Source organism: Leopardus geoffroyi, chromosome A2 (genome assembly GCF_018350155.1).
Source record: "Leopardus geoffroyi isolate Oge1 chromosome A2, O.geoffroyi_Oge1_pat1.0, whole genome shotgun sequence".
NCBI classification, from domain to species: domain Eukaryota; kingdom Metazoa; phylum Chordata; class Mammalia; order Carnivora; family Felidae; genus Leopardus; species Leopardus geoffroyi.
Window position 1 is genome coordinate 36,375,669 of NC_059331.1, and position 21,714 is coordinate 36,397,382.

Below are 21,714 nucleotides of genomic sequence, written 5' to 3' on the forward strand. Positions count from 1 at the left end.
AGGTGCCCTGCAACTTGACAGAATCGTTTTGTCTGATGAATGTAATAATGAGCAGGAGGAATGTGTATTTTTGTGTCTATTTTTTTCCACATCTCTAGGAATTCATTTTTTCAATTAACTTCTTCCCTTAATAATTCATTTTTATTTTTCTTCACAAGACTATAGGCCCACAATAGTTCAAAATTTTAAAAACTTGACTTTCAGGGGCGCCTGGGTGGCGCAGTCGGTTAAGCGTCCGACTTCAGCCAGGTCACGATCTCGCGGTCCGTGAGTTCGAGCCCCGCGTCAGGCTCTGGGCTGATGGCTCAGAGCCTGGAGCCTGTTTCCGATTCTGTGTCTCCCTCTCTCTCTGCCCCTCCCCCGTTCATGCTCTGTCTCTCTCTGTCCCCAAAATAAATAAACGTTGAAAAAAAAAATTTAAAAAAAAAACTTGACTTTCAGAACTGGTCCTTTGAAAATAATTACTCTAGAAAATAATCCAAATTTTTCTACAGTCCTGACAGTAGTCATTATTCCACTTCTGAATGCTCTTAAGGACTAACATTTGAAGGAACTCTTTAGTCTGAACCTTTGTTCCTAAGAACAGGCCAAACTTAATAGTTTGAGACAATTCTGGAATCTTTATTGCTTATCACATTAAGCTTTTATGAGTACAAGAAAGATTTTGAAGAATTTTCTGAAATATAGAAAAAAAATATAAACAGCAAGGAAGGTGAGGCAATTTAAAAAATCCACCTTGTAAAATATACATTTTTATGAGGTAGATCAAAATATATACTGATACAGAGAAGCCCAAGATATGTTCAGTGAAGAAACAAGTTGTCAACTGTATTTGTAATATGATGCTGTATTAAAAAAAATTACTATATACATAGAAGAAAACCTGAACTAATATAAATTAACCAGTCTGAAAAAAAAATCAGTTCTTACATCTGAAATGTTAGCCTCTCAGGGGCGATTATGTTCTCATGTTATATATTTGCTTTGTGTTTGAACTTCAAATTTTTATCATGACTATATGATACACCGTAATATGAAGCAGATCGATGTGTGATGTTGAACAATTTGCCTCTGTCATGTTTTGGTTATTAATAAATATACCGAAAATGCAGTTGAGAGAGGTTTTCCTAAAAAGATAGCGGGTAAAAAAAATCATACAGCAAGCCCCCGGTGCTTCTGTTTCTTTACCTTCTTTAAATATTTGGGGGCCAAGTTCCACGCGTTCTTTCCAGGCCCACTTGCAGTTCTGAGCATTCCATTTCTTGAACAGAAGGCTATTTCCATTTAAGATACTTGCACGGAAGTATTAAGGTCTTCCTACGTTTCATTTCCCATTCCCTTCTCCCCATTGTGCAGGACAAATACATGCCAGATGAAACATTTTCCTGAATTTAAAAGACCAGTTTGCGACTCTGCAAAACTAGGATGAAGGGCTTGTTACAAACAAACAACATTCGCAAGAGCGGGAAGCCTAAAAATTCACATCTGTCATCCTCAGCGAGGCAATAAACTACCGTATTTCATCAGTTCTAAGACAACTTTATTGTGAGACACAGCATCATTTTATGTAGCGCTAAGAAAGAAAAAAACACTGCCAATTCCTTTAGAGCATGCCATCAGTCAAAAGATGCATCCTGATTTCAAGGATGTAAATGTGAAAAGATGGGCACCTTGGCGTCAGTAAAATATGGTAATACTACAACTAAAGATCTGCAATCTTGTCCAAGAGGATTACATGAAGTAGAACACTTCAAACTGCTTTGGATGAACCCTGAATATAATGGAAGAATACGTAAACATTTTCAGTAGCACACCTTCAGTTTATTGACCTATGTAAAAAAATAATAGGTCTTAAAAAGTCAGAACAGTAAAAGAATATGCAAAAGTATTTCTGTTTCTAGAAGGCTATACAAATATGCAAAAAGGAATAAGTTAATATTTTTCTGCATGTCTTCTGTTTTGCTCCAAATTCATTCCCCAAACTTCATTTTTAATGATACAAATGACTAAGGACCAGTTTAACAAATCATCTTTATGTATATATTACATGCTTTGGAATATAGATAGAAAATGTTCCAAAAAAGTTGTTCAGAAACTTCTCTCTTCACAATAGGAACATGAAACCTGTATAAAAGGGGGGGTAGGGAGCACCTTTTATGGAATATTGAAGCAGAGTGAAGATGACAAAAAAGATCAATCTAGAATATGGAATTTTTTTTTTTTTAAAAAACCCTACCATAAACCATAGCTAATTAGTTCTTCCAAGTGAAGTATGAGGTAGTTTTAGCCTCATAATTAAATCTGCAGCTTGGAGTTTTTTGGGTTTTTTTTTTGTTGTTTTTTGTTTTGTTTTGCTTTTGTTTTTTCCTTTTTAATGACTAATCTTGTTTTTGTCACTTGGTGACTTAGAACCCTCTGTGGGATCTGGACAATATGCTTACTTTCCTAATGTTCACCATTTTAAGGCACGCAATTCATCTAAAATGATGTGGCTTTTGTTTTGTTTTGGGTTCTTTGTGTTGTATTACCTTAAAATAGTTTTTCAAACTCTCGATTATAAAAACTCTCCATGTCAGGTCTGCCATTTCAAATGACAACCAAATTGGAGAGTTACCAGCCTGAATAATAACCCATCAGGCCACTGGTGTAGAAAGGAAAAAGGAGCCCAATAATATTGGACCTTAGAAAATTCTCCAAGCAGAGTTTGTCAATTATTCAGTGGGCTGCTGTGTTTTCCCCAATCTGCTACCATAAAGTTATATTACAGGATGCTCCGGCAGTAAGTCTTTCCGGAACCCATTTTATGGTGCTTATGAAAACCATCACTCTTTATAATATCCTAAAAACATTTACACTCATTCAGAACTTCATGAAAATCCAGCTTCTCTTCAAGTAATTTTCCAATACTGTCTCAATTGTTGACGTCCATGTAGAAATAGCATGTCATTCTTCGCCGGCTCACAACTCCAAACTTTCTGATGGTGAGCAATGACTGAGGAGCTCCTCGTTGTTCTTCTTCTCATCATGCTGAACTGTGCTCTGAAATTTCCCAACCTTCCTTCCTATTGGAGACCCTGAACACACTTTTCACAGTTTTACGGTTTGCCTTCAACAACTTTTATTCCCTTAACAAGTGCTTGCTACTGATAAAGGCTGAGTCTGTCCTTGGCAATGGTTCCACCTTGCTGTTAGGTTAGTGCCCGGAGCTGGAAAGGCATGTGGTTCAGGGGCTTTTCCGTGGCCTTAGAGCGTGATTCACTTCCAGGGCAGCAAGAGTCCTCTCTTCAACCTTTGATGCCTTTAGCTTTCTAAAGCCAAATAGCTTTCTGGGAAGACGAACACATTTTGCAAGGCACACTAGTGTGAGAACGCGGTGCTTGGTCAAGAGGTCCAAGGGCAGTTCAGACTAATGTTCCAGGCTTTGAATCTTCGTGCCAAAAGAGCCTCTGCTCTCTACTCTTCAGGCTTTCTTCCAACCGGTTTCCATCTGTACTGTCCAGTTGACTGATCTCTGTGTACTGTCTATTAAAGGAAACCAGAAAAGTTGTTACTTGTGGTCATTTTGATTCCCAGAGTACAAAGATTACTCAAAGAATTAGTAGAAAGCACCGTCAAGAAAATATCCAACACTTGGAAATAGGCAAAGCATGACTGTGTGCTGTCTCATTGTCCTACTGGAGCATTGTTGAAAAGGCCCATGCAAGGTGTACTTAATTCTCAAGGGAGATATTCCTTTGTCTCACTTTCATTTACCATTGATAAGGACCCAGATTGTGGTAAGTTACATGTTAATTTTTAGGGTTTTTGTCTGGGAGAAATACAAATAACTTCTGTCTAGTATAAAAAGATTATGGTTAAAATTTTATCGCCCTGTGAGCCATTAACTGTTTTGTTTTTTTTTTTAAATCTAATTTCGTAATCTTATTCCAGCATTTTATCTTTCAGTGTATTGAATTCAGTCTTTTGAATTGTCTCAGAAGCAACTTAACCGTTCTGTTAGTTCTCTCATTAATGGGTTAAGTAAATCTTTGACACACGCCCATTTTCTCTTTGTGGGAGAGTCATATTTTTAACTTTTTAAAAAGTATTCCTGACAGCCACATTTTAAGTATTCTTCAAATTAAGAGACTATACTAGATGCTTTCCTCAGGGACAAAGGAATATATTTAGAGGCAGGGCACCTAGGGACACATTTTACACCCGTAGGGTGTATTGGTCAAGAGTAAATTAGAAACAGCATCACATATAAAAATCACAGGCATGTTTGGAGGGTAGATCCAAATGAAGGCATCCTATTATACAAACCATTCCAATCAGCAAAACTTCATTCCTACAGTAGTAGTTTAGAATAGGTTAGGTAGTTAGTAGGTTTCTTTTTATTTTAAATTTCTTTAGTAAAAAGGATTAAAAAGTCATTGGAAGAAGAGCTTTGGAAAGAAATGCTCCATGAAAACAGGTATTTAGTGTTTTCATCTAATATAAACACAAAGTCAGATTTCCACAGTTTCACACATCGGTCAGTGAGCAAAACACCTGCTAAGCAAGAAGCAACACACAGATCTGAGGGGCTGTACTTACTACTGCTGGCTACACTTAGCAAAAGAGAATTTAAAACTGATCTCATTTCTGGAGACACAACCATTCTCCGGGACAGAAGCCCTTGGTTTTGCCTAGTTTAGGTAGAGTTAGATAAGGAAGAGAATGGGCAATGGAAAACCGGAAGTGAAAGAAAAAGTTATTTGAAAACACAGTTTGTAGCACAGAGACAAGAATTGGACTGTATTATACACTAGGTAGGATAAGAGACTTCAACATCTGTGATGCTGGAAAGTTTATGCCACTGACAATTATACCAAATCAGACCTGGAAACAAACTCTTATTGGTAAAAATTTATAGCTTTCTGTAATATCAAGAGCCAGGCACTCTGGGAGAAAGGATCTCTAAATAATACATACTTCATTTATTTAAAAAAAATACTCAAATCTTTAACTTAAGGGCAGATCTAAAGTTTTTTATTTTTATCTTTATCTTGAAACCAAATTTCCCTCTTATTTAAAAAAATTATGTTTCCATCAAAAACACAATTTTACAGCAAATTCCTAAAATTTGGTGGATGGCTGTTATTATACTTGCCTTGGTAACAGGTCTAGTTAAATTGATCATTCTGGGGTGTAATAAAAAATCCTTAAGGCACCTGGGTGGCTCAGTGGGTTAAGCATCTGACTTTGGCTCAGGTCATGATCTCACGGTTCATGAGTTGAAGCCATGCATTGAGCTCTCCTGTCAGCATGGAGCCTGCTTCGGATCCTCTGTCTCCCTCCCCCACTTGCGCAGAGCATGCGCTCACTCTCTCTCCCTCTCTCTCAAAAGAAATAAAAACATTAAAAAAAATCCTCAATAGGCAAACAGATGGAAATAAGCACACCTGTACCTCTGTTGCTGGGAGGGTAAACTGGCAAATCTTTCTGGAAAGCAAGGGCTTCAAAAAATACATTTTTCAAGTTAACCCATTAATTCTACTTATTGGAATGTATCCTACGGCAATAATCTGGGATTGAGACAAATATTTTGTAGAAAGATGTTAACAGCAGCATTACAATGAATCCTAATGAAAAAAAAAATCTAAAAATTCAAAATACAGGAAATAAAGTATGGCATATTTAGGAGGGGAATATCCTGTTGCTCCCATGAAACAAGGCTTAAAGAGTTTTAAAAAATATGAGCACATGTGTATGTTGTGACATTAAGTAAAAAACTGGGATTCATAGACAATGAAAGATGTACAATCGTACATAAGTTTATCATTACAACCACGTTAAAAACGGATACAGAAAAGTGGGGGAATGTGTCAAGATGCTAACAGAGACTACCTCTAGATGGTGGAATTATAAGTAAATTATTTCCTACTTATTTATCCCTTTATCATTTTCCTAAGTTTCCACAGCGAGCTCATATAGTGTGCATGTGCGCGCACACAATAGGGATCTTTAAATAGTTTCTCATTTCCTGTACATTGCCGCCCCTCTGACGTCAGACTCCCGTGTCAAGCCATCTTGGGCTGGCTGAAATAGAAAGGCACATTTGGCCAAAACACATTTTCTCTAAAAATGTTTAGTACCTTCCCGAGTCCAGTGAAAGTGGTGTCAAGGATTTTAGAACCGTCTTACGTGCTGTTTTCTGTTGTGTCTAACTCAGTCAACAAAAAAGGAAAGTAAAAGTATACAAATAGGAAAACAATTTGCAAATGAACTGTACAAAACGATGAGAACTGAATCGAAAACCTTTAGCTCCAATTTTGGGCCAAAGCCATTTTAGTTCTTGCTCCTAACTCATTTGCATTATTTACAAAACCCCAAGATATATGAAGTCCTCTGAGGTATATTTTCACTGACATTCTATTTTGGGCACACCCTTTGTTGAGTTGAGACAATTGGCCTAACAGTTCCAGCCAAGAAAAACTCTCATTGAGCATGGAGAAGAAAAAAAAGGCTTTGGGGGTTGAATAGCTCTAATTCGCTTGTAACACTGAGTAATTTATTAAATTATGATTTCACTCATTTGTGGGATTTAAGAAACAAAACAGATGAACATAGGGGGAAGGGGGAAAAAAAGAGAGAGAGAGGGAAGCAAACCATAAGAGACTCTTAACTATAGAGAACAAACTGAGGGTTACTGGAGGAAAGGTGGGTAGGGGATGGACTAGAGAGGTGGTGATATTAAGGAGGAGGGTGTTTGTTGTGATGAGCACTGGGTGTTGTAGGGAAGTGATGAATCACTAAATTGGACACCTGAAACCAATTTTACCATATATATTAACTAACTAGAATTTAACTAAAAATTGAAATTAAAAAAAAGGAAAGCAAGAAACTAAACTCTTAAAATCAACAGGATAGACACTTTTATAAGTTATTATCTGTGTAAGTCTCCCTATGCCTGAAGCAATTTGGCCTCAAGCAAATTTAAATAAAAACAAACAGAAAATGCTCATTTCTTGGCACCATGGGTTTGAATTATATTCTGTGAAAAGTGACAGGGAGATGTGACCTCTTCAAACTTAACTCATCCTGCATATACAAAGAAGTGAAAAACGTGTAATGCAGAGTTTGCAATCTTTTTTAAAACTGCATTTTAACAAATTGTTCTTATACATTTCCTCCAAATGTTAACAAAGAACCATGATTATAAATAGAACAGCTGGCTGTGTCTGTAGCTTCTTAATGAACACAGGGTCAGACACAAAAAGGCAGCAAATGTTTGAAATCAAGCCTACCAACTGTCTATGAGGAATTTTGGTGTGAGCAACCTTTTCTGGGGTAGAGATATCTTTCCTACAAGGTTTCAGAAGAGTCTTAAATGGATATTATCTATACTATGGTTTTAAGCACTTCGATTTAAAAAAAAACCTTCAGACACAGATTTTAGTGTATACATGTCTAGGAATAGAGTCAAATTTGAATGATCTAGATTAGGAGTGAACAAACCTTTTCTTTAAAAGCCTGATACACAAAAACAACCAGAGATATGGGGCTCCTGGGTGGCTCAGTTGGTTCTGCATTTGACTTTGGCTCATGTCATGATCTCACAGTTTGTGAGTTTGAGCCCTGCACTGGGCTCTGTGCTGATGGCTCAGAGCTTGGAGCCTGTTTCAGATTCTGTGTCTCCCTCTCTCTTTGCCCCTCCCCTGCTCATGCTGTCTCTTTCTCTTCCAAAAATAATCATTAAAAAAAAAAAAACAGACATAGACAATATGTACATGAATGAACATGGCCACTTTCTAATAAAACTTAATTTACAAAAACAGGTGGCAGCTGGTTTGGGCCTATAGGCTATGGTCTTATGATCCTTGAGCATTCATAAAATAACACAGAATTCCTGAATTCTTTTGACCAGGGATAGGCTAGTAGAATTTCGAAGCATTGCTTTCTCACCTGCCTGGAGAGGGCAAAGGATTATAGATGTTGCCATAGCAGCTGGTGTAGGAAGAATGTGCCGGGGTCTCGTATTCAGATAGCCCTACAGCTATCTGGGTCCTCCAGTTCCCAGAAGCATTTGTAGAAGATACTGGAAATAAAAATGAAAAGAGACAAAATTAGTGAGATATTCAAAGTGAAGATAGATTTAGGCCATTTAGACGTACATTATAATTATCTGTGTGCAGAGATTAAGAGACAATGGTTATAATCAACAGAGTTCTTTTCTAGTCAAGTATAGTCACTTACTGGCCATGTGACCTTGGACAAATAGTTTATTCTCATTAAGCCTTAGTTTCTTCGCCTGTAAAGTGGGGATGATGATACAAATACATCCTGTATAGGGATGGTATCATGATTAAATAAGGTCATATATGAGAATATTTAACACTTTACCTGGTACAGAGTAAGCATCCCAAAATGGTAACTATTGATATCATTATGAATGAGAATAAAGTTAATTGAAAGGCATGCTATAAAAAATAACCTAAAAGGCAGGTAGAAAAAAAAAATCTCATATATGAAGAGGGTCTTTCCATTTGGGCTATGGTGGCTAGATATATATAAGTCTTTATTTGTAAAGATAAGGCAACGAGTTTGAGTTTCTTGGAGGCCTTTGGTGGAAAAGCACTCCATAAATTGACCTGTTGGGATAAGACTGTTCCTCGGCCCAAGGCAACATCAGCCACTAGCAGAATCAATGCATACTTTTTGCCTAAAAAAAAAAAAGTGTGTGTGTGTGTGTGGGAAGGGGTGGGAAGGGTAATTAGAACAGGAGGCATTTCAGGAAGAAGAGAATTAGCTCTACTGAGGGACTGAACTGGAGCAAGACAAGGGCACAATGCAGGAACAAAGCCTAGTGAATGTGTCGCACTGGTGTTTGTTGTTCCCCCTCTAAAACCAGTCCTGCCGCATGCTGAGGACGCACAACGTGCCCACAATGGCAGGCTGGTGGTCCAAGACCCATACTGCTCATGGATCCTTCCGGCTCCCCTCCATTTCGGTTCCTGGCAGCCACCCTCCGCCTTTCTTTCTCACACCCACAAAACCCCTGTGACCAGTGTAGGACAGACGCATTTCAAAACTCATCTGTGGCCCTGGATGCCATGAGATTTTGACTCAAAGATGTAATTCTCTCACTTTGAGCTTCCACAAATGTTTCATAACTCTGAGTCAGGGGCTGGCGGGCTTGGTGGTGAAGGTATCAGAGCCGTGGCAGAATTCCCATTCCAGCACTTACTAGCTTTGGGGCTCAGGCAGGGTCATTTGAACTCGCTAAGCTAGAACTGCCTCCATGGCAAGATTAGGACACTCATAATAAACAACAACAGCACTCACTGTACAGAAGTGTTGCATACATTAAATGGGATAGTGCACATAAAACACTGAGCATGCTGTGTGGCCCAGGGTTAAGCTGCCAACAGACGATGGCTGTCATTTCTACTAAAACTGAGTCATCAACAGAGTCTTCAGCTGGCTGGAAGGAATTACCAAACCCCTAATTTGGCAAATAATAGGAAACTCTCCATGATGCGTGTGTGCATGTCTGTTGTAATACATTTTTGTAGCTATTAAATGTAGACAGGAATGAAGAAAACTCCAAAAGGGAATTCTAGGAGGTCTACTTTTATCCCTCTGATTCCTTACTACAATGTAACGCTTTTTGGTCTGTGGGGCCGAATCCTGCTGCTACCAGGTAACCTCCTACTGGGTCTGAATCAGGAAACATTAACTCCGTTCTTACCTTTGCCTGAGACACTGAGCCAAGCACTAGTAACGCTGTGGTTTGGGAGGTGCACCTGCTTCTCTCTGGCCTATTTAAACAGGCATTACCCCAGCCCTGTGCCCCAATGGGCTTCTATATGCATCTCAGCCCTCCTTGCTTGGTTCTTTCTTTCTAACACTGTCCCCGGGTTTGGTTTCTGAAAGAACCTCATGCAACGCCCTGAACTGTAGGGTGAAGAAAGGCACTGTATAGACGTGAGCCATAAATAACAAGGAATACATGACAGGACGCTTTTTGTATGTTAGATATGGTAATAAGTGGGAAAGCCCTAACGGAAGTCCAAAGTCCTACGCAAACAGAAGAGACATTAAACCCAAATAGAAATCTCCATGGAAATGCCTCTGGCCAACAAGCTTATGAAACTTTTAAAGACACAGTTTTCACAGATTTATTACTCAATGAGTTGGGAATCCCTGTGCTGTCTTACTAAGGGGTCATGCTTGAAAGCAGGGGCAAGAATGCATGACCTCAGGTTTTCACACAGTCCAGGGCTGTAGAGCTTTAAAAGTGTTTTCTTTGTATACGTTCCTCTGGCTGCTAACTAGACTGGGTGCTCAAGGCTGGAAACCGTGTCAACGTTGTCTCCTCAGCATCTGCGATATGCCTGCTTGTTTGCTGAACAAACGAAACCATAGGCAGATACTCCTCTTTCTCCCCACTTCTCTACTGAGGACAGCTCGCACAGCTGGGGGGCATGGGGGTAAGCAGAAAGTTCTTCACGGGTTTTAGTGGATGGAGGGGCCAAAGTCAATGCCTGAAGGGAATATCTCTAATCAAAATTATCTTGGAGAATCCCTTAAAGCAGCCATAAAGTAAAGTCTAAAGGACTACTGAATTGAGTCGAGGCATGCAAAGTACTTAGAACAGTGCCAGGAATAGTGTTTACTAAATGCTGGCTCCCCTCATAATTATTAGGAGCCTCACGTAGCTACCTGAACATTCAAACCAAACTGCCTTTAGATGATCAAGTTCCTGCTGGTGAACAGGGAAGGGTGTATAATCCTAATGTTTTCTGCTTACCCGAAGGGTTTACTCTGCTTTTGAATATATCAAACATCCGTGACCAGAACACTTTTATGAGATGTGGCTATCAACGTAAGACCTAGAAAAGATACAATATTTGAAAGCCCCCAACACCGAGAGGCATAGAGTAAGTGCTCAATGAATATCTGCTGCATTTGAAGCTACAACTTGCTCCATCAGACTCCTGTGGGCTGTGTTCTTTGGAAAGCTAGAGCGACGAACTGTTTTTAAGTTGGCAATTCTTACTGTGGTGCCACAGAACGGCTACCCAGCTCATGACCTTGGGTACTGGTCCCATGATCCCTGAGGGGAGTGGTTTAGGGGGCGGGTGGGCGGCGGGCATGAGGTAAATTCAATCTGGGTATCAAGCCCCTCCGCCATATTCTTACCTGAAGAGTAGGAAGATGTTCGACTGCTGGGAGAGCAGGGTACTTGCAGCCCAGCAAACCCCAGGCATCTCTGCGATCCCCTGTCCGAGTCAAAGCTAGTCTGGGGGCTGTGCCCCTGATCCTTCTGTCCAGAGGCCCGCTGGTACCAGCCACGCAGGTGCTCGGCAACTAAGGCCTTGTGGATGTTTTTGGTGATGTGCTCTGACTTAGCTGCAGCCTTCCTGGGCAGCCGGAGAGTTGCATATGGGTTATGGGGTACCCGGTCGACCTCGTCTTCATGAAAGGACCTGCTATAGTCCCTTTGGCGCTCGTATCCATAGTGGACCGAGGACCGGTAGGAAGGATTGACACTGTACTGTCCCTCAGTGTCATTCTCATAGACATAGCCGCCACTGTAATAAAGGTCACACTCTGCATATGGTGTGTACCCGGCAATATAGTAACTAGAAGAAGGTTGTTCCTGACTCTTTGTGTAGACGCCATTCCTCAAACTATCTTTTTGTGCTAGGTTGGGCATGCTTCCTGAATTTGAAGTCGAAACATTCTGTTTCTTAGACCTTCTCCGGCCCCTGGCACGAGTGTCCAGAGTCTGAGTAGTGTAATAGGGGCCAGCAACAGGCGTCACGCAGTAATACTCTGTGCTTGACTGGCTGGTGTAGGAAGACCCGTCATCCAGGATTTCCGTACTACTGCTTCTTTGGGATTTGGAGAGGGAGAAAAATGGCTTATCGTTGTCCATCTCAGACAGCAGGTGGGACTGAGACTCAAGGCTTCCACTCCGCTGGCGGCAGTGTTGGGAAGAAGATTCGGGTCTGCAAGAGGAGAAAGGCAAACTTGTAACAGAGAATCAAGGAAAGGAGGATGGAAATTAAAAACACAAGGACACGGTTGAAGGATTTAATCACCCCTTGAATTACTATAAAATTTTTAAGGTTTCCATGGGTGCCTGGGTGACTCAGTCAGCTGAAGTGTCCAACTCTTGATTTCAGCTCAGGTCATGATCTCACAGTTGTGAGACCGAGCCCCGTGTCAGGGTCTGCCCTGGGGGTGGAACCTGCTTAAGATTCTCTCTCTCCTCCCTCTCCCTCTGCCCCCCTTCTCAAAACAAACAAACGGAAACTTTTAAGGTTTCCAAAGCAGACTGCACAAGAGAATCCATTTGTTCACATAATCCACTGGTTCCCATGAAAGTTCACTGTCATGGTCCAAATGCGAAAAGAACCAGGTTCTATAAATTGTGCAATCCACAGCCTTACTCGAGGGTAGGGAAGATAAATTGATGATGTGCAACTTGTATCAAAGCCTAAAAAAAAAAAAAAAACCCAATGGGTCTTGGGAGGTTCCTCTCCTCCAACGGGATAGTAGGAGACAGACTAAGGTGAAGGCAGCACGGTCTGGGGGAGAGTCTGGCTCTGACGCCAGACATATCTGGGCTGAGTCATGGCTCTGCCATTTCCCAGCTGTGCCAGCTTGGGTAAGACATTTAACCTCTCTCAACCTTGCTTCCGCCTCTGGAAAATGAGGGGGTTAAATGGTATCTGATATTTACAATTAAAATATAATACCTACAAAAATATAATATCTATTCGAACAAAGGATATTTTCAAGTACATTTCCTTTGTACTTGAAAGTACATGCAGTAGGGACTGGTGGCTCAGCGAGTTAAGCATCCAACTTCGGCTAAGGTCACGATCTCACGGTTCATGAGTTCGAGTCCGGTGTCGGGCTCTCTGCTGTCAGCACAGAGCCTGCCTTGGATCCTCTGTCTCCCTCTCTCTCTGCCCCTCATCCGCTTGTTCTCTCTCTCTTTCTCCATCTCAAAATATATAAATAAACTTAAAAGAAAAAGTACATTTAAAATGTAGACCCGTAAAATAGTCCTGCTGCCTCAAGTCCCTTAAAATGATTAAAAAACACAAGAAAGTAAAGCAAAACTTTGAAGCAAAAATAGCAGAGTCCAAGTAACTGGAAGGAAGCGCTCTTACTCCAAGTGGCTGCTGCTGTAGGCGTTGCGGGTGAGAACCGGTGTGGTGGGCATGCTGCGTCCTCCCTGGGGCCGCCTCTCCAGGGTTCTGTAAGGGCTGCTGTGTGTCGACAGCATTTCCCTGTGATGGTAAAGAGAAGAATTGCGGAAATGATGAGCCTCCCCACATCTCTGGCAAACATCATAAGGTGCTTTGAAACTTACTGGAAGCTGAAGGAAGGGAGCATAGGAGGAAACTGGGAAGGTTGTCTTAGTAGCCTGTTATGTCCTAGGTGAGTTTGAGGGGAAACATGAGTGATCTCTCTGAGTCATAAATAGGAAGGAAAATAATTTTAAAAACTTTTTAAAAGAGTATACTGAATAAAAGAGACTGGAAGCAACTAGAGGGATGCCTGGGTGGCTCAGTCAGTTAAGGATCAGACGCTTGATTTCGGCTCATAGTCATGGGATCGAGTCCTGCGTCCGGCTCTGTGCTGAGCACAGAGCCTGCTTAAGATTCCCTCTCTCTCCCTCTGCCCCTCCCCGGCTCATGCTCTCTCCTCTCTCTCTCAAAACAAACAAACAAACAAACAAACAAACAAACAACAAACAGAAAAACCAACCAACTAGAGCAGGGGCAGCAAAGCCTTTTTCTGTAAAGAGTGTAATAGTCAATTTTTTTGGCTTTGCCAGCCAGATGGCCCTGTCTTGACTGCTTTACTCTGTGCCTGAAGTACAAAACCAGTGTAGACAAGATGTAAGTGAATGGGAGTGGCTGTGTACTGGTAAAGCTAGACAAGATGTAAGTGAATGGGAGTGGCTGTGTACTGGTAAAGCTTGGCTGTGGATACTAAAAGTCAAATTTCATATAATTTTCACATTTGATTTCCCCTCCAACTATTTAAAAGTACAAAAACCATTCTTAGTTAATAGGCCACACAAACCAGGTGGCAGGATGAATTTGGCCAGTGGGTTGTTGTTTTCAGGCCTGTAGATGAAAAGGCAACATACTTAAATCACTTTGTCCACTTCCCAGCATGGTCAGAGAACAATTTGAAGCCAGTTTTTTAATTAAACATGACTTTGAATACATTTTTACTAGTACCAAAGCACAAGTTCATTGCAGAAAATTTTGAAAATACAGATTAAAAACAAGAAAAATTTAAATGTCTATAATCTTGAACCTCAGATATAGCCAGTCAACACTGAATATTTTCAGATATTTTTACTAAGCATATTTACTTACAAGCATTTACAGTTTTTAACAATAAAAAAATAAAAAAGTAAGATCTTACTGTACATTCTCTTTCAAAACCCACATTTAAAAAGAACTCTATCTATGGGGCACCTGAGTGGCTCAGTCGGTTGAGTGTCCGACTTCAGCTCAGGTCATGATCTTGCAGTTCGCGAGTTTGAGCTCCGCATCAGGCTCTGTGCTGACAGCTCAGAGCCTGGAGCCTGCTTTGGATTCTGTGTCTCCCCCCTCTCTCTCTCTGCACCTCCCTGCTGGCGCTCTGTCTCTCTCTCAAAAATAGATAAACATTAAAAAAAAAAAAAAAAAACCCAAAACACCTCTATCTAATGTTCTTTGTTGGTTAATATTCATCTACAATGTTATTTTAATGACAGTTTAGCCTTCCACTGTAAGGACTTGTAACATATTTAAACAATCTACTAGTTAAACATTTGGGTTATTTTCAGTTTGTCAACTAATGTAAACAGTGCTGTGATGAGCATCCTGTAGTTAACTAATTCAACAGGAAAAATTCCTCTAAGTCAAATTGCTGGATCAAAGAGCAAACCTATCTTAAGCTATTAAGGAAGTAGGAATAATAATTTTTAAGATAAGATTTCTGGTTATAATTTTTTCCCTTTTGCTGCAATAGCTTTGTTTTCCCTAATATAATAAATACACTTGTCCAGTGCTATCCAATGACGGAAATGTGTTGTATCTGTGCTGTCCAATATTCTACCATTAGCCCACACGTGCCTATTAGCACTTGACATATGGCTAGCATGACTGAGGAAGTGAATTTTTAATTTTATTTACTTTTAATTCAACTGGCCAGCACAGCTCTAAACACTTGGATTTCTATTATTTAAGGCAACGGTTCTAAATGCTAACAACTGGGGCTGAGAGGTGATAAAAGCTGTCACTGGTCTTTGAGAAATGAGAAATACATAAAGAGCTAGTAGCTTTATTTTCATAGGGAAGAATTATTTAATCTAAACAATCTTCCTATATTTTAAGACAAACTTCTACCTTTGCTGAGATGCCGTGTCATGTGCTAGCTAAAAATCACATCACAGGCTTTGGAGTGACGCTGCTGAGGTTCAAATCTTGACTCTAACATTTATTAGTTGATGAACCCAACAGGTCATTCAAGCTTTCTGGTCCCTGGTGTGCTTCTCCGTAAAAGGTAATGATATTAAAACACTTTGAACAGGGGCACCTGGGTGGCGCAGTCGGTTAAGCGTCCGACTTCAGCCAGGTCACGATCTTGCGGTCCGTGAGTTCGAGACCCGCGTCGGGCTCTGGGCTGATGGCTCAGAGCCTGGAGCCTGTTTCCGATTCTGTGTCTCCCTCTCTCTCTGCCCCTCCCCCGTTCATGCTCTGTCTCTCTCTGTCCCAGGAATAAATAAACGTTGAAAAAAAAAAAATAAAAATAAAACACCTTGAACAGTGTCTGACGTACCGTAAGTGTCCAAAATGTTAACTTCATCATCTTAGTTTTATGACAATGGCTATATTTTTTATTTAATGTCATTTGTTCCCCCATAAAATCATAATATTGTTCATTTGAACATTCTGAGTAGCCAGAGTAAACATTTGGTAATCCTATCTTGGGCCCTATTTATTTTTTCTTTTTTTAATAGTATTGATCCACGCAGTCAAATTCTGAGAATCACTGGCCTGTCGTCATCTTTTTACAAGCTGGTGTTACTGCCTGATAATATTTACCTGAGACATTTGAGAAAACAGTCATATCATCTGTTTTACAGATTAAAATGAGTTGAAGTCTCATTTCTATTTGAAAGATAAGAAATCATTTCTGTCACTTGCACTGATGGAGTGATATTTAATGACGGTTTCCTGAGACCATGGGTTATGAAACTAAACTTTGCACATTATATCCAAACCGACACTATAAATAAGGTCCCCTAGAACCTAACATAAATCAAACTGACTTTAAAATATAGGAAACTGCCAAATGCTTTGAAAAGATCTCTTAGAAACACTTGCACTTGCTGTCAACAAATGATGGGGTTAGTTTCTAGGCTTTGGTTTTAAAAGAGAATCCCTTTTGAAAGGACAAATAGGGTAATGTCAAAAAGGCTGAACCATTTTGAAGGTAAGATCTCATGGCTGTGAGGATACTGATGATGTGACTTCTCACCTGGACTGCCTGGTATCCACAAACTGTTCATTGACAGACGACTTTCTGAAATGGATTCGCTCGATACCGAGAGACTTGGGGGGAAGAATTCTTGGAGAATGAGGTACTGAACTTGGTCGCTGCCCAGCAAGAGTGAAGGCATCAGCTATAGTAAGTAAATTAATGAATGGATAAATAAGTAGGTAAATAGATAATAAAACCTTGCCAGCACCCAAACAACAAAAACAAAAACAAAAAACCAAAAAACAAATCAGAAGACCTGGTGAACATACAGTTTTTCCACAGATGGTTTTGGAAGTATATTACTTTCAGGAAATTTATTTTTATACTTTATACACTAGAAAAAAGAAATTACTGAATACTGCTGACCCTTGAACAACTCAGGTCTGAACTGCATGAGTCCACATAAGCACGAATTTTTTTTTCTTAAATATAGTACAGCACTGCAAATGTACTTTCTCTTCCTTAGGATTCTCTTCATAACATTTTCCTTTCTCTAGCTTACGTAACTGTAAGAATGCCGTATTTAATGCATGTAACAGATATGTGTTAATTGACTGTTTAAGTTAATGGTAAGGCTTCTGCCAACAGTAGGCTGTTAGTAGTTAAGTTTGGTGGGGGGAGTCAAAAGTTATACTTAGATTTTCAACTATGGGGGATGTGGCCACCCCAACCCCCACATTGTTCAAGGGTCAACTGTACTCGTGTGGGGCCTGATCCAACTTTTACCAATTCAGTAGGTGCCACTCTGAGCAAAGAAACTACTCAGGTGGAATGCGTGATACTAGAGCTTTTCGAGAGTTATATTAAAGAGCTCCTGGGGCTTAGTCAGTTAAGCGTCCAACTTCAGCTCAGGTCACAATCTCACAGTTCCTGAGTTCAAGCGCCGCACCGGGCCCTGTGCTGACAGCTCAGACCCTGGAGACTGCTTCGGATTCCGTGTCTCCGTCTCTCTGCCCCTCCCCCACTTGTGCTCTGTCTCTATCAAAAATAAATAATCGTTAAAAAAAAAAAAAAGACACTCCTTCCACCACAAACAACGAAAAACCCTAGTGTGTAAAAGGCCAAAGGGAAGCTATCCTACGAAGCTGGAGTGGATCACTTTGTTCACCTTTCAAGTTCTTTGGCCCCTTTGGCTGACCAGAGAGGCTCATCCTGTCATTGAAAGTAATATAACTGATCGATGCTGAGTCATGAGAGCCTTGTTATGCACCCCCACTGACGTGTGTATTTTCAAAGAGGAATGGCAAGCATGACCCAATTTCAGCTCAAGGAAAGAATCTGGGAATGCTGGAGTTTCATGCACTTGGGGTGGGGCGGGGCTGGGGGAGATAAAACAGTATGGGTAGCAGTTTCCCCAAATTCTTTAAATCATGTCATTCAGGTAGCTACTCCTCTGCCTAAGCACAAAGGATTACAAAGAAATACTCTATCACTTGATACGAAATCCATTCCATCAGGAAATGTGTGGAACACAGGCCATCACAACACTAATGGCCTTCCTCTATGAAACCAACACAATGACATGTAACCCAATTTCCAAAATGTGTATGTCTTCCTAAGGAAAATAAAATAAACTCCTAGCTATCCAGAATACAGTGATAATCAAAGTTTACACTATATTTCTTGGTTTGAGATTAGACTCCAAATATATAAGATGTCACCATTGGGAAAAGGTGAGTGAAAGACTGTATTATTTACGCAAATCCCTGTGAACCTGTAATCACTTCAAGATAAAATGTTTAAAAAAATCCTATAGAGGGGCGCCTGGGTGGCTCAGTCGGTTAAGCGGCCGACTTTGACTCAGGTCATGATCTCGCGGTCTGTGAGTTCGAGCCCCGCGTCGGGCTCTGTGCTCACAGCTCAGAGCCTGGAGCCTGTTTCAGATTCTGTGTCTCCCTCTCTCTGACCCTCCCCCGTTCATGCTCTGTCTCTCTGTCTCAAAAATAAATAAACGTTAAAAAAAAAAATTAAGAAAAAAATCCTATAGAGCAGAGGCTGGCTTGCCCAGTAGGTAGCGCATGCAACTCTCGACCTCAGGATCGTAAGTTCAAGCCCCACATTGGGCATGGCGCTTAGTTAAAAGTAAAATAAAATAAAAAGTAAAGTAAAATAAAAATTAAAAAAAAGTAAAATAAAATGGGTGGCTCAGTTGGTTAAGTGTCTGACTTCAGCTCAGGTCATGATCTCATGGTTCGTGGGTTCGAGCCCCGCATCGGGCTCTGTGCTGACAGCTCAGAGCCTGGAGCCTGCTTCGGACTCTGTGTCTCCCTCTCTCTGACCCTCCCCTTGCTCGTACTGTCTCTCTGTCTCTCTCAAAAATAAATAAACATTAAAAAAATTAAAATAAAATAAAAATCCTATTAAAAAAATCCTACAGAGCCTCACAAACGCTTACTGAGAAACTGACTATCACGTGAGTAATAGTCATGCAATTTGTATGGTACTGTATTTTATTTAATGCTGAATTAACCTGGATAGAAGTTAATCATCGTCTCTGTTCCCTAATCATTCTGCATAAGTTAGTTGATTCTACTTTTCCCAAAAGAATAACATGTAGGCTTTACCAAATAAAGCAATTGTCTTAGTAGTTCAAAATATATAACATATTAAATCAAAATAACATACTTACAATCATCATAGGTGGTAGTGTCAGACAAGGAGCTGCTCTCTGATGGGATTATGTCTTCTGTGAATAAAAATAAGTGCCTTTAGAATAACTGGGCCTTTATATACCTATAGTGAGTTTAGTAAAGCAATTCTCAACTGAGTGCATCTTATTTTTTATTTAGTAAGCGTAACTAATTACAGTGCATTGAGGATAATTAACAATCATAAAAATGGAATAATTTCCTGCCAAAAATATAAACATCTTAGATGTCATACAAATATGACTATGTGTCATATACAAATAGTCCATACAAATATGGACAGATATGGACTATTTCTTAAAATGGCACCGACTTCAAGGGAGTTTTCGTATGCAGCAAGTTTCCAATCTAGCTTCTACATGAGACGAAAACTGTACCCTATACATTGAGGGCTTGTAACCAACGAACTGGAATCAAAAATCATGCCATTCGTGTCATAAATACTAAATGTTATGTAACATACACTTGAACCTTCATGTGAAAATCCGTTAGTGTAAATTAATTTTTGAATCCTCCCTGAAGAAAAGGGACTTTTCTTAATAGGTGAACACTTTGTGGAGCATGACCTTCTCAGTGAGACCCGGGTGTCTATGTGGCACTACGGACATTTTGGACTAGACAATTCTTCGCTGACGGGAGCTGTCCTTCGCAATGAAGGATCTTCAGCCTCCACCACTCTCTCTCAGCAGCACCTCCACACTGGTTGTGTCAACCAAAAATGCCTGCAGACATTGCCAAGGGTTCCCCGGGGTGCAAAATTGCTCCTGGTTGAGAACCAACGGATTAGACAGACCTGGGTTCAATTCTTGGTTTTGTCACTTACTGGCTGTGAGACCTTGGGCAAATGACTTAATCTCTCTGAGCGTCCTTTGGGTCAACTGGAACAGGAATATGACTAGGATGTGGTCTGCAATGCCGAGGTGAGCAGTAAGTGAAGTAACGGATGTACAGCCCTTAGCCTGGCTCCTTGCACAGGGCAAATGCTCAATAAATGTTAGCTACACTTTTTGCTTTTATTACCTAGACACAGCATTCTGGTGGTGGGAAATGCCCATTATGCTCCTGAGTGTTACCGCTGCCCATCAAATGTTAAAAAATGTGGTTAGAAATAAAAATCTTCTCAGATGTGTTGATCTGCCTTGGCAAAACATTCCATACGCAGGCATGTATTGGCATGAGTACTGGCGTGATTACAGGCAAATACAGCACCTTCGTATTCACTGTTTTGCCATTATGAAGGAAATCTCTCCCATCTGATCTCAAATGATGTTAATCTCCATCAGAGCCAGGCGGACTATCTCTTAATTGGACACACAGTAGTAGAGCTTGAAGGCAAGGTGCCAATACAGTCAGCTGTCAGGCACATTAAAAAAAAAAAAAAAAAATCTACCCAATAATCTGCTGTCCAAATGTCACTCATTATAGAGGAGATCACTTGAATCTTGCACAGTTTGGAGATGAATGGGCCACAACAAATGGTTATGAAAGTTAAGCACACTGCTAATCACCTATCTCTGTAGGTCCAGAATGTAACCACCTCCAAGGCCAACTGGACTTCTCATTCAGAGTTAAAGCCATCCTAAATTCTCCAGCTGTAGCTGACTAACATTTGTGCGTTGATGTCTGTGCATTCATAAAAGCCATATCTCTGCTTCATAAATCATACGGCCCTAAACCCAAATATATTCTATAAGCCTAGTTACTATATTTCATCAAATCTAAGATATGTAACTATTGATGTCTCCGTTAAAAAAGAAAAAGTATTGCCAATTACAATGGTAATACACCATCTAGTATAAAAATTATTCAAATTTCACAGATGTTTAAATGTGGAAAAAATAGTCTTGGGATCAAAGAAATAGAAGCATATTTCAACCAGTGATCAAGGCTGAAAACCATGCTGACAAAGTAAGGCCAACTGGACTTGGAATCTACCTAAATGAGATTTTCAGTGTACTTTTTCCCTGAATATGAAAGTCTTAGGTATATAATGTTGAGAATTTTGAAGATACAGAAAATTACTTAAAAAAATTAAGTTATTTGAAATTCCACAGCTACTAGTATTTTGAAATATTTCCCAACCAGTTCTTGTAAGTGCATATTTATATAATGTCAGGATCATATTGTGGTTACAATTTTATACCCCGCTTTCTACACTTCATGGTATATCACATTTGTCCCTATCTTTAAATAGCCTCCACACATGGCTATTCACAAATGTTACATAGGTATTAAGAAAATGTATGGTCCCTGCATTAAAAACCTTTCAGAAACTACTGGGTAGGCCCAGCTCTCTTACTACTCCGTGATGTTGAGTGTATTTCTTGCAGTGACATCAGGCCAGTTAAAGGTGAATCTGTTATATCATGAACGAATATGGCCATGAATGCTGTTTCATCCTGAAAATTTAAGCAACGCAATAGTGTAGTGTTACAACAGTGAGAAGGTCACCGCAAACCAAGTTCACATACTTGTAACACTGAATTCCCAAACCATTTTTACCCTAAGAAACTTACTTTTAATCGTGTTCGTT

General features: G+C 40.1%; 1 protein-coding gene across 13 annotated transcripts in view; it reads right to left on the reverse strand.

Moving 5' to 3' along the window:
* Nucleotides 1-1,523: 1,523 nt before the first annotated feature.
* The window catches only part of FRMD4B (FERM domain containing 4B), a 324,897-nt gene continuing 304,706 nt past the window's right edge, over nt 1,524-21,714 (reverse strand). For 11 of the 13 annotated variants that reach the window (XM_045493497.1, XM_045493503.1, XM_045493501.1 and 8 more), the window contains 7 exons: nt 19,163-19,219; nt 16,531-16,675; nt 13,155-13,274; nt 11,170-11,981; nt 7,930-8,062; nt 4,579-4,670; nt 1,524-3,522 (listed from right to left, as the gene is read on the reverse strand). In XM_045493497.1, coding sequence (XP_045349453.1) covers nt 3,461-3,522; nt 4,579-4,670; nt 7,930-8,062; nt 11,170-11,981; nt 13,155-13,274; nt 16,531-16,675; nt 19,163-19,219 — 1,421 coding nt within the window. In that variant the 3' untranslated portion in view covers nt 1,524-3,460. The remainder of the gene's footprint in view (nt 3,523-4,578; nt 4,671-7,929; nt 8,063-11,169; nt 11,982-13,154; nt 13,275-16,530; nt 16,676-19,162; nt 19,220-21,714) is intronic. The other 2 variants (XM_045493504.1, XM_045493496.1) reach the window with 1 other exon arrangement.